Source organism: Papio anubis, chromosome 6 (assembly GCF_008728515.1).
Source record: "Papio anubis isolate 15944 chromosome 6, Panubis1.0, whole genome shotgun sequence".
NCBI lineage: Eukaryota > Metazoa > Chordata > Mammalia > Primates > Cercopithecidae > Papio > Papio anubis.
The window spans coordinates 161910138-161922780 of record NC_044981.1 but is presented as its reverse complement, the minus strand read 5'-3'; the positions used below and the strand labels follow the sequence as shown (position 1 = coordinate 161922780).

Here is a 12643-nt window from a genome sequence, read left to right as displayed (position 1 = left end):
ATGGTTTTCTTTTTATTTTTCCTTTCTCTCTCTCTTTCTCTCTCTCTCTCTCCCCCCCCCCCCCATAACTGTGAATTGTGTTCTTTCATGGGGCTCTTAAATGGATACTCTCAAGGCTTGTTAGAAGTGCCTTTCTAGTTCCTTTCTTGGCGATAGACAGGCATTTGTTTCTGCTAGTCACTTAAGGGACTACCAATCCAAAACCATTTTAAACTAAATTGTCTGGCTGAGATGAATTTTCAGACTACAAAGTAGTGTGGCTTCAAGAGTCAAACCCACATGATGCACAATCGTGACTTCTCAGAGGACATTGTTATTTTCCCTCCAGTACTAATTTCAAAATAATCTGGTTTCCTTGCAGCCTCTTTGCTGGGGTGAGTGTATTTGTCCTTCAACCTAAGAGGAATGTGTGGCCTGTTGCCTGTCCTGGCCCTCTAAAGGGGTCTTTACTTAGACTTCCCTCACAGAAATGTCCCAACTTCTCTCTCCTGTCTCCCGCTCTCCATGTGGCTTTCCTGGGAGAAGATCAGTCTATTCAGTCATTAGTTAATTCCCTCAAGAGAAAGCCAGCTTTGGGATCTGGTCAACTCCCACGGTTCCTTTATTTACTTCCTTTTAGATTTCTATGGATTCCTTCCATTCTTCTCACCCAGCAAAGCAATATAAAAGATGGGTAAAATATATTTTATGCAACCTTTAAATAAATTTGAAATTGTTTTTTCAAAAGTGTCAGCCAAATGATCTAATCTTCTGTATTGCTGGCAATAGAAGATACACTTCTGAAATGTAACTAACCATATTAATTTAAACATCTTTTGCCTAGGTAAGCAGATACATGTATATATTTTTGTATTTCATCTTTTGCACATGAAAGGTAGCATAGTCTACATAATTATCAATCTTTAAAGAATTGTCACGATTTGAAATCATAGCAAGAAAGTCTTTCTTAAATAACTCAATTTCACAGCAAAAATTATATACTTTAGTGACAAAATTATAATAAAACCCAAATACACTGAGAAAATTTTCTGTCCATATCAACAAATACTAAGGGTTAAAAAAAGAAAGAATTATACAGTTTTTACACTTATTAAAGTATTACACTTTAATAAGTTTTTACACTTATTAAAGTATTAATTTTCTTCTCAGTCAGTAGAAATAAATTTCTGAAATTGATGTAATGAGAAATATAACTTAAATAACATTTAAATATGTCAGAAGTTCTAATAGAATCTAAAAACGCACATTCATATAAGCAAGGAGGAAAAAACATTCTGTGTTTTTTTTTTTAAATAGAACATTTAGCAGAAAAAAACAAAACTTAAATACTAAAAATCACTAAAATTAAAACATAAAATATTGTTATGGAAATCATTATGTGATTATAACAAAATTACTTATAAAGAAGATCCAACTGTTAAAAGAAAAAAAATTAGATCAGGTTAAAAAATGAAACTGTCTTTTATTCTGGTGCATTGAAGTTTCTGAAGCAAAGTGGAGAAAATGGACAGAAAAGTAGTAGTATTTTTAGTTACTGAGATATCAAGAAAACAAGTTAGAAGACGTTATCAATACCATTATTATTTATCCAAATAATACACATGTTAAACTCAGTATATTAGGTTAGGATTTACCAGCTTGTGGTTCCTTTTCTTTTCTGGGCTAGACCCTAACTTTAATGTATTTAATTTCTGTCTAAGAATTCTTCATAGGACTCCTATAATGGCTAAAAGCAAAGGAAATTGGAGGGCTGAGAAGAAAACAGGAAGATGAGGGAAAGTTTGAAACTTCCCAGAGACTTGTTGAATGGTTGTGAGCAAAATGCTGATAGTGATATGGATAGTGAAGTCCAGGCTGAGGTGATCTCAGATGGAGATGAGGCCTGGCTGCTCCTAGCCATGCACAGTCATATGTGTTCACAAAGAGAGGGTTTTGTGTTTAAAAGGGAAGCAGAACGTAAAAGTTTAGAATATTTGTAGCCTGACCATGTTGTAGAAAGGAAAAACTCATTTTCTGTGGAGAAATTCAAGCCACTGGCTGCAGAAATTTGCATAAGAGGAGCCAAATATTAATCACCAAGACAATGGAGAAAATGTCTGCAGGACATTTCAGAGATCTTCATAGCAGCACCCCCATCACAGGTCCAGAGGCCTAGGAAAAATGGTTTCGTGGACCAAGCCCAAGGACCTGCTACTCCAAACATGGCATCCTGTGTCCCATTCACTTCAGCTCTAGCTGTGGTACACAGAAGGCAAGAGTTTGGGAGCCTCCACCCAGATTTCAGAGGATGATAGAAATGCCTGGATATCCAGGCAGAATTCTGCTGCAGGGGCAGAGCCCTCATGGAGAACCTCTCCTAGTATAGTGCAGAGGAGAAATGTGGGATTGAGTTCCCCACACAGAGTCCCCACTGGGGTAATGTCTAGTGGAGCTGTGAGAAGAGGGCCACTGTCCTCCAGACCTTAGAACGGTAGATCCACCAACAGCTTCTACCATGTGCCTGGATTAGCAGCAGGCACTGAATGCCAGCCCATGAAAGCAGCCGCAGGGGCCATACCATGCAGAACCACAGGGGCAAAGCTGTGGTTGTGGACTTGGGAGCCCACCCCTTGCATCAGCATGTGCTGGATGTGAGACATGGAGTCAAAAGGAGATTATTTTGGGGCCTTAATATTTAATGACTGTTTTACTGGGTTCTGGACTTGTACAGTGTCTGTACCGCCTTTGTTTGGGCAAGTTTCTTCCTTTTGGAATAGGAGCATTTATCCAATGCCTGTACCCCCATTGTATCTTGGAAGTAACTAACTCGTTTGTGATTTTACAGGCTCACAGATGGAAGGGCCTTGCATTGTCTCAGATGAGACTTTAGACATGGACATTTATTTTTGTTTTTTGTTTTTGAGACAGAGCCTTGCTCTGTCACCCAGGCTGGAGCGCAGTGGTATGGTCTCAGCTCACTGCAACCTCTACCTCCTGGGTTCAAGCGATTCTCCTGTCTCAGCTTCCTGAGTAGCTGAGACTACATGTACATATCACTGTGCTCGACTAGTTTTTTTTCTGTATTTTTAGTAGAGATGGGGCATTGCCATGTTGGCCAGGCTGATCTCAAACCCCTGACCTCAGGTGATCCACCCGCCTCAGCCTCCCCATTACAAGCGTGAGCTACCATGCCTGGCCTACACTTGGACTTTCAGGTTAATGCTGGAGTGAATTAGGACTTTGAAGGACTGTGGGGAAGACCTGATTGGTCTTGAAATGTGAGAAGGACATGATATTTGGGAGGGGCCAGAGGTAGAATGATATGGTTTGACTCTGTTTCCCCACCAAAATCTCATGTCAAATTGTAATTGCCACATTGGATCATGAGGGCGGATTTCTCCTTGCTTTTCTCATGGTAGTGAATGTGTTTTCACGAGGTCTGATGGTTTAAAAAGTATGTGGCGGGCAGGGTGCGATGGCTCACGCCTATAATCCCAGCACTTTGGGAGGCCGAGGCGGATGGATCACAAGGTCAGGAGATTGAGACCATCCTGGCTAACATGGTGAAACCCCGTCTCTACTAAAAATAGAAAAATTAGCTGGGCGTGGTGGTGGATACCTGTAGTCCCAGCTACTCCAGAGGCTGAGTCAGGAGAATGGCGTGAACCCGGGAGGCCGAGCTTACAGGCTTGCAGTGAGCCGAGAGGTCTCGCCCTGTACTCCAGCCTGGGTGACAGAGTCAGACTCCATTTCAAAAACAAACAAACAAAAAAAGAGTGTGTGGCACTTCCCCACTTGCACTCTCTCTCCTGCCACCATGTGAAGAAGTTCCTTGTTTTCCTTTTGCCTTCCACCATGATTGTAAGTTTCCTGAGGCCTCACAGTCATGCTTCGTGTTAAGCCTGTGGAACTGTGAGTCAATTAAACCTCTTTTATTCATACATTACCCAGTTTCAGGTAGTTCTTTCCAGCAGTGTGAGAACAGACTAAAACACAGACAAACCATTTACTAAACTGACAAAAAAGAGAGAAACACAATTATATATGTTTAATAATTTTAAAACATGTTAAACAATAGATACAATGAAAATGAGAAGTTATGAGGGATTATTTTTACTAACAAATGTGAAAACCTAGATTAAAAAGAACAGTTTTCAAGGAAAATATAAATTATCCTATTTAATACAAATGATAATCAAAAACGTGTTAGTCCAGTAGCCAAGGAGGAAATTGAAGACACTGTTGAAATATTACCTTTCTACAAACCAGTAGGGCATTGATTCATCTGACTGTTTTTGAGCACCAGTCATCACCAGGCACCACGTTAAACCCGGGGAGACAGTGATGAGCCCAGCCTGGGCTCCTGTACCTGCATTGTTCATTTGCTACTGGGGCAGCCCTTTAAGAAGGAGAATTCCTGTGCTCCTTATACTTTTTCAGAACTTGGGGGGAAAAGGAAAACTTCCCAGTAAGTAGTTTAGCATTGAAATAATTTTGGTTCTGGAGTTAGATTGTGTGAGTTCTGTTTCACCACTTAATAATTCTGTAATTAATAATTGTGTGACTGGGCAAGATTTAAAAAAAAATGTTTTTTTTTTATTATACTTTAAGTTCTAGGGTACATGTGCACAACGTGCAGGTTTGTTACATATGTATACATGTGCCATGTTGGTGTGCTGCACCCATCAACTCATCATTTACGTTAGGTATGTCTCCTAATGCTATCCCTCCCCCATACCCCCTCCCCACAATAGGACCCGGTGTGTGATGCTCCCCTTCCTGTGTCCAAGTGATCTCATTGTTCAGTTCCCACCTATGAGTGAGAACATGCGGCATTTGGTTTTCTGTTCTTGTGATAGTTTGCTGAGAATGATGGTTTCCAGCTGCATCCATGTCTCTACAAAGGACACGAACTCATCCTTTTTATGGCTGCATAGTATTCCATGGTGTATATGTGCCACATTTTCTTAATCCAGTCTGTCACTGATGGACATTTGGGTTGATTCCAAGTCTTTGCTATTGTGAATAGTACCACAATAAACATACGTGTGCATGTGTCTTTATAGCAGCATGACTTATAATCCTTTGGGTATATCCACAGTAATGGGATAGCTGGGTCAAATGGTATTTCTAGTTCTAGATCCTTGAGGAATCGCCACACTATTTTCCACAATGGTTGAATTAGTTTGCAGTCCCACCAACAGTGTAAAAGCATTCCTATTTCTCCACATCCTCTCCAGCACCTGTTGTTTCCTGACTTTTTAATGACTGCCATTCTAACTGGTGTGAGATGGTATCTCATTGTGGTTTTGATTTGCATTTCTCTGATGGCCAGTAATGATGAGTATTTTTTCATGTGTCTGTTGGCTGTATGAATGTCCTCTTTTAAGAAATGTCTGTTCATATCCTTTGCCCACTTTTTGATGGGGTTGTTTTTTTCTTGTAAATTTGATTGAGTTCTTTATAGGTTCTAGATATTAGCCCTTTGTCAGATGAGTAGTTTGCAAAAATTTTCTCCCATTATGTGGGTTGCCTGTTCACTCTGATAGTAGTTTCTTTTGCTGTGCAGAAGCTCTTTAGTTTAATTAGATCCCATTTGTCAATTTTGGCTTTTGTTGCCATTGCTTTTGGTGTTTTAGACATGAAGTCCTTGCCCATGGTTTAGAAAGATTCTTAAACTTTCTAAACCTTAATTTACCGTTTACCCTCCATTAGTTAAATGTTACACCATAAATGCTGTTTGTTTAACAAACCGTTTAAAACATCTGCTAAGTACCAAAAAACTGTGCTAAATCGCTGAGCAAACAAAAACAAAATTATTTCTGACATCAAAGAATGTACAAGCAGTAGGGGAGATAGCAAAATCAACAGCTAGTAACAGCACATGATTTTTATGTGCTAACAGAGGAGCTCAAGGGCTCTGTGACCATGAATGTGATGGGGCTGCAGCACATAAAAACAGATTGGATGCTGAGGAGACAATATTTGAGTGGGGATTTAAGACCTCTCACTTAGTAGATGAGAGGGAAAATAAAGGATGTCTTTTGGGCAGAAGAGGCAACTTCTGAGAAATCTGGAGTTAACAAAGAAAACAGTGTATGTTGTATCCTGGCCCATAGCAATGTCTGCTATAGACAAAGTGCTCTTGAGATGTTTTTTGGGGAAAAAAATAATTTTTTCATGACTGAATTTTTGCTTAATTCAACTTTTATTGTTTGTATGGCTATGCTTAGTTACATGTATAACATACCTGATAATATTATCTTTATAGTTTTTCCACTGTTATCTATCGGAGTTGTTTTTGAAAGCTGAAAATCTTATGTACTTTATACCTTAAAATTTTTAATTCAGAAGTAAATTTATTGATAGTTTTTTATATATATATGTTATTTTAAAAATAATCTTTCCACAACGTACAGGTTTGATAAGTTAGTTAAGCAGTTGTTTGTTATTTTTATTTATAAACATGAGCAACTAGATGACTCTAGAAGTCTTAGATTCATAGAATGTTAAAGTTAAAAGAGACACTTCCAAATTTTTTAATTTAATCTTTTCATTTTAGGGATGAGGTAGCCAAGTTCTCTTTTATGGGTAATGATTGTCCGAGTTCACACAGCTAGTCAAAAACTAAAGGCTAGGCTCCCATTCCAAAGTTACTGTGCTTTCTACAAAGAGAAACTATGCTCTTTCCACCCTAACACAATACTTCTTTTAAGAACATAGCTTCCCCCTGCCCTTTCGTTACTTGATTTTTATTACCCACATACTGGGAAGAACACATTTCAGTTTTGTACTTGGGATACAATTGGAAAAAATGGAAGAGCGGAAGAATCTTAAGTTTTAGCTTCAATATGTATGCATTAAACATTCACTGGAAGTACTGCATTCTTCGTATTCAGACCTGGTAGTTTATAGTAATTGTTTGCCTTTTTCAAGTGCACAGTGAACTTCAGCAGATTTATTTTTAAGAATTATGCAAACAAAGTTAGTCATCCATATATCAAGTTCCAGGTAAATGTGGGAGCTATTTACTTACGGCCATCTACATAGATCTAAATTTGTTTACTATCCAGTGCCATCTAGTGTCTAAAAGGATAATAGCCTATTGGTAAACCTAAATACCTTGTTTCTAAAATTTAACTGGTTGTGAGTTGAAGTCTTAACATTGAATTGAAGTCTCATGAGTAAAGTGATGTTTGAATTGTACATGGAAAGAAAGATGAAGGCAAGTGTTAACCAAGTGAAGTAAACATCTATTTGGCTGATATCAATGAATTGGATTTTTCCATTTCATTAAAAGATGGTATTTTTCTAAATTGTATTAGTCTATTCTCTTGTTCATTTTCCACCAAATCAATTTATTTCCCCAAATTTACATTTTTATAATTTGAATGTTTTTAATTCCTTTAGTGAACCAACCTGTTGATTATGACTTGTGCACCCAATCTTTTCTAGTTTAAATTATCTCTTTAGAAATAGATACCAAAATTTGCTGTTACCACAAAATATTAGCTACCTTATAATGAGTTTCTTAGAAAAATTTAAAAGCTGATTCCTCCCCTAGGACTTCCTGGACTCTGATAGGATTGATTTTCTCCTCTTTGGGCAGTCTCACTGATGCTAGTTGAGAGGTGAAGCGACTAGTGGTCACCTTCACCTCTAGAACTCTCAAATGCTAAAGAAATACAGCAGCCTTTGGTCAAGTAGATATCCTGAAGGCAGTTACTTTCTTCTCTGGAAACGATAGAGGTGGCTAATGTTTGAAACTTTAAAGGTTTTCCTTATTTTTTAGTTGTGGTTTTTATCTCTGGCCTCTAAAAGATGCTTGTTCTAATTACAGTTTTCATATATTTATACAATAGTAGAGCAGGAGTTAATCTTAGAGACTCAGTTCAACTCTGGATATTATAGATAAATTTGATATTGTAAATATATGGATAAGAGGCTTAATACTTCTTAAAATAGTGTCTGGTGTTTTTATTCATCCTTCTATGAAAATAGTGAGCATAAGGTTTTTTGTGTTATTAATCTGAATATCCCAGTTAAATCTTTAAGTCAGCAATTATATTGATTTTGAAAAATGAAGTCCCTATTTCCTGTGTAAATGTCTTTAGAACTTATTTACATTAATCTTTTATTAATGATTAATGCATTCATGTAGATACTTCACCAATGAGAAATGCAAAGTATATATCTTTTTTGTTTGTTTGTTTTTTTGTTTTTAAGCAGGATCTCACTCTGTCACCCAGGCTGGAGTACAGTAGCACAATCTTAGCTCACTGTAACCTCAAACTTCTGGCTTCAAGTGATCCTCCCACCTCGGCCTCCTGAGCAGCTAGTGCTACAGGCATGCACCACCTCACCCAGCTAATTTTTTAATTTTTTGTAGAGGTGGGGTCTCACTATGTTGCCCAGGCTGATCCTGAACTCCTGGTCTCAAGCCATCCTCCTACCACAGCCTCCAAAAGCCCTGGGATTATAAGGATGAGTCACTGTGCCCAGGCCAAAGTGTATAGCTTATAAAGTAAATCATGATTATTTTGAAATACTAAGAACTAAGTCAGGATTTGCCTTGCCAAATCACAAAATGTACTGTAAACTTTTTATAATAATTAAAACTGTGGTCTACAAGTAAACCCAATGATACAGAATTGGGAATTCAGAAACAGACCCAAGTATATTTAAGGATAGGTGGGGCACAGTGGCTCACACCTGTAATCCCAGCACTTTGGGAGGCTAATGCAGGGTGGATCACCTGAGGTTGGGAGTCTGAGACCAGCCTGACCAACATGGAGAAATCCCATCTCTACTAAAAATACATAATTAGCCGGGTATGGTGGCATATGCCTGTAATCCCAGCTACTCGGGAGGCTGAGGCAGGAGAATCGCTTGAACCCAGAAGGCAGAGGTTGCAGTGAGCCAAGATTGCGCCATTGCACTCCAGCCTGGGCAACAAAAGCAAAACTCTGTCTCAAAAAAATTAAAAATTAAAGTATATTTGAGGATGAAGTGTATGATGAAGGTGACAGTTCAATCAGTGGAAAAATGATGATTCAGTCCATGACCTCCTACTTGACAGTATCTGTGGAATAAAGGGAGTTTGAATTAACTTTTCCCTAGCCCTGAATATGTGTAAAATTCAACCTATTTTAGAGGTTCATTATTGACTTTTTATATTTGTAACAGGTAGCTACCTATCAATGCATTCAACTACAAAAATCAGTTAAAAAAATACTTCTGCAAAACATGTGATTCCAACCAGTGACTGATCCTCAATTAGAAATGAATGTTAAAAAGGGAGCTTTTGCAGGTAAATTGCTTGGAGGCAAATGAAACGAAAACAACAGAGTAGGGAACCACTAATATAAAGGAGGGAAAGTGGAGCCATGAAAACATGTCAGAAACAAGTGTATGTGGTGAGGTTAGGCTTCAGTTTCCTGTCTGCTGGAGTTTTTGGCCTTCATATCGCAATGTATTCAATGTTTTGTTAGCAGTTATCCACAGCTCTCATTGGAAATATTTCTGTTTGATTAATGTGAACAAAAATCATGAGCTAATTAGGAAAACAAGTATGAAGCTTCCACTATAAAGTATTAGTCGATTTTTGATAATTATTTTTTAACTACATGGAGAAGTTTTTCATATTCTAGCAAGTAGTTAAAACACTTCTAAACCTTTTATTTTCAGCAAACTTAATAGACAGAAGAGCTTTCCATACACTCTCGGGTACAGTATTTGCTTCTCTGTTACTTGTGTATCATATGAAACCTACACAGAAGCAGTACATATTTTATAATACTGAATATATGATCATCTAATAATGTAGGAATGTATAAGATAGTCCGTTATTATTGGATTATGAAGCTACATATAACTTGAACATGCGATTAAATTCAGCCTTAAAGGGCCTACGGCTAAGTCATAAAAAAAGATGTGTGTTTTACCTTTTCAAACAAACAAATGCAGCCAAAAACTATGACTCCCTCCACACCCCCCACAAAAATTCAGAGCTACTGTTGGAGGCTTGCTCCAGAGTTCACCTTCTGTTTTCATTATGACATGTTCTTCTTTAAGAGTTGTCTAAACCACTCGGTTCAATTTATGTTCACTTCCTGCAGTTCTGTCTTTGGTACAGAAAAGGGACAGTTGCTTCCTTATAGTTTGAGAAAATCATTGTCAATTCTAATTTTTCTTCATTCTAAATATACCACTTTTTAAATTTTTTTTTCTTGCATTTATCTCCTTTTTGTTCTTGAATTACCTTTCTACTCTTTCTGTCTTAAGAAAGGGTGACAAACTGAATTGTATTTGGACAATGATAGATATTGAATCTAACGAGAGTCTTACTCTATGCCATGTGTATATTGGTGCCTAATGTAGTTATAGTAACTAGAAAATGGTTTTTCTAGCCTTTTAAAGAATAACTAAGTTGCAACTGTCATTCATCATATATGAAAATTTTAATCCATAAGTATATACTTTCTATTTGAAATATTAAATAGCTTTGTTCTTTTCAAAATAATTACTTAAAATAAATTTTTCACATGCATTGTACTTAACAGCAAATACGACTTAAGCATAGCCCTATGTAGATATACTTGGAAATGCAGGTATTTTGAACTTAACTTCTAATCATTTATACTTGTTATTAATTTAAAGCACCCAGGGTTAAAGCAAAGCCTTGCTTTCCTCTCCCTTCCTCCTTGTTCATTAAACCAAGTTTATGGGATTTATTAAGTCAAGTTAATGGGGTTCATTCTCTTTTGATTTTAACATGTTGAAAGAAAGAGTTCTGTGATTTTACAAAGCTTAAAAACCACTTACCTGATAAGTTAACAAATATATCTGTCTCAGCCTTAGAGCTACCTTCAAAATAACAAGTATTGTAGAAAGGTACTTAGGTTAAGAGGGCTGTCTAATACTTACTGCTTCACATTGTCTTCGTTCTTAGTTCTTCGTTCTTAGTTAGAGTAATCCAACATAAGATAAAAATAAAGTGAAGTCTGTGGGAAATTTACCTAAACCTTAGTATTTTCAAATTTTGTAGATAATCGTAATACAATTATGTCAAAACATTGCCCCCAATTTCTACGTGATTTAAGTAGCAATTCTTATTTAGTAGAAAGTAGTTTTAACATATGTTTGGATTTCATCAAAATAACTGATTCTATTTTTAAAAAACGATTTATTTTAAAATAGTTTCAGGACATTACCTTCCCACCCAGTCATTTGAAAGGGGAAGGATCACTCAGGTTTTGTCAAGATTTTTGCTCAGAGAAGAGCAAATTTTTCATCTAGAGTATTCTGAATCTGCAGTTTTATAAACTAGCCATCGAAGCAATGTGAGTGAGTCTTATAAAGAGAAGGTTCTGAGAAGGGAAGATTTCTAATGAAAATGAAGAATGTAACCAAATCACTTGACTTGCGGCTACTGATTCTATCTTCAGGTAACATGTATCAAGTCTATAGGGAGGCTGGACCCTGTGTGTGTCTGTGGTCTGATAGAATCTTGATCCCAATCACGGGAGGTATTTTTTCTGATTTCATTATTTTCTGTGTATCAGAATAGGAGGCTGTTTGACGAGTGTTTCTGTGCCTGTACATTCAAGTTTTACATTTGAGTTTGCATTTTTTGTGAATTGGAAATGTGAGATAGTTTCACTTTAGATAATCTGGTTTGATCATGGCAAAGCACCTTTCCTCATTTTATGATGACTCTTTTAATTGACTCACAGATTTATTACGACTATTGAGTAAGACTCACGTGTGTCTTTTTGTACTATGCATATGTACAGGAAAGTCTGTAAAACATCTTTTCTTCTCCCTAGAGCCTGTGCATATTCACACCACCCGGGATAAAGGAAGGAAAACCCCGCCTCATCCCTGCTGGGCCCATCACTCAGGGCACCACCATCTCTGCTTACGTGGCCAAGTCCAGGAAAACATTGCTAGTCGAAGACATCCTTGGAGTAAGTGGCTTTTTGACTCTATGTGATCTTTTTAACCTAAAGTATTTAATTAAGAAAGATGGCATATCATTTTGATGTTATAATTTAAACTGTTTCATTTTAAAAAGCTTTAAAGCTAGTTACAGGTCAGTATATTGATGTGTAAGTTAATTTTTTGTACTCAGAAAATTCCCTTTACCAACTAAGAGCTAAATTTGCACAGTTCTTATTTCAACACATGCCAGTACAGTTAACACAAAAATACCGTGTATATTTATATGAATGTAAACTAAAAGATTACTGTTTTATGTTTCGTATTTTGCTAGGATGCATATGAATGAGTTAGCTATTGCTGTATGACAAACTACCTCAAATTTTAGTGGTGTCATACGGTAGCCACATGTTATTTCTTATGAATCTAAGGACTGGGTTATTCTGCTGATCTGGACTGCTGTCAGTTGGGCTTGCCTATGTGTCTGAGGTCAGCTGGCCATCAGTTAGGTGCTGGCTGGCCTCTTATGCCCTCTGCTTTCCCTGTGCCTCTCATCCCCTTCCAGTAAGGCTATCCTGGCTTGTTTTTGACATGGTAGCAGGAGTCTGAAAGAAGTAGTGTGAAAGGTACAAGTGAGTTTTCAAGTCTCTGCTTACATCAAATTTACTACCCTCCCATTAACCAGAGCAAATCACATGGACAGGCCCAGACTCGGTATTGATCC

General features: G+C 37.3%; 1 protein-coding gene across 11 annotated transcripts in view; it reads left to right on the top strand.

Moving 5' to 3' along the window:
- PDE10A (phosphodiesterase 10A) overlaps window positions 1–12643 on the top strand; it is a 665278-nt gene that overhangs the window by 554784 nt on the left and 97851 nt on the right. For all 11 annotated transcript variants that reach the window (XM_021936902.2, XM_021936910.2, XM_021936903.2 and 8 more), the window contains one exon: window positions 11808–11948. In XM_021936902.2, the coding sequence (XP_021792594.2) occupies window positions 11808–11948 (141 nt within the window). The remainder of the gene's footprint in view (window positions 1–11807; window positions 11949–12643) is intronic.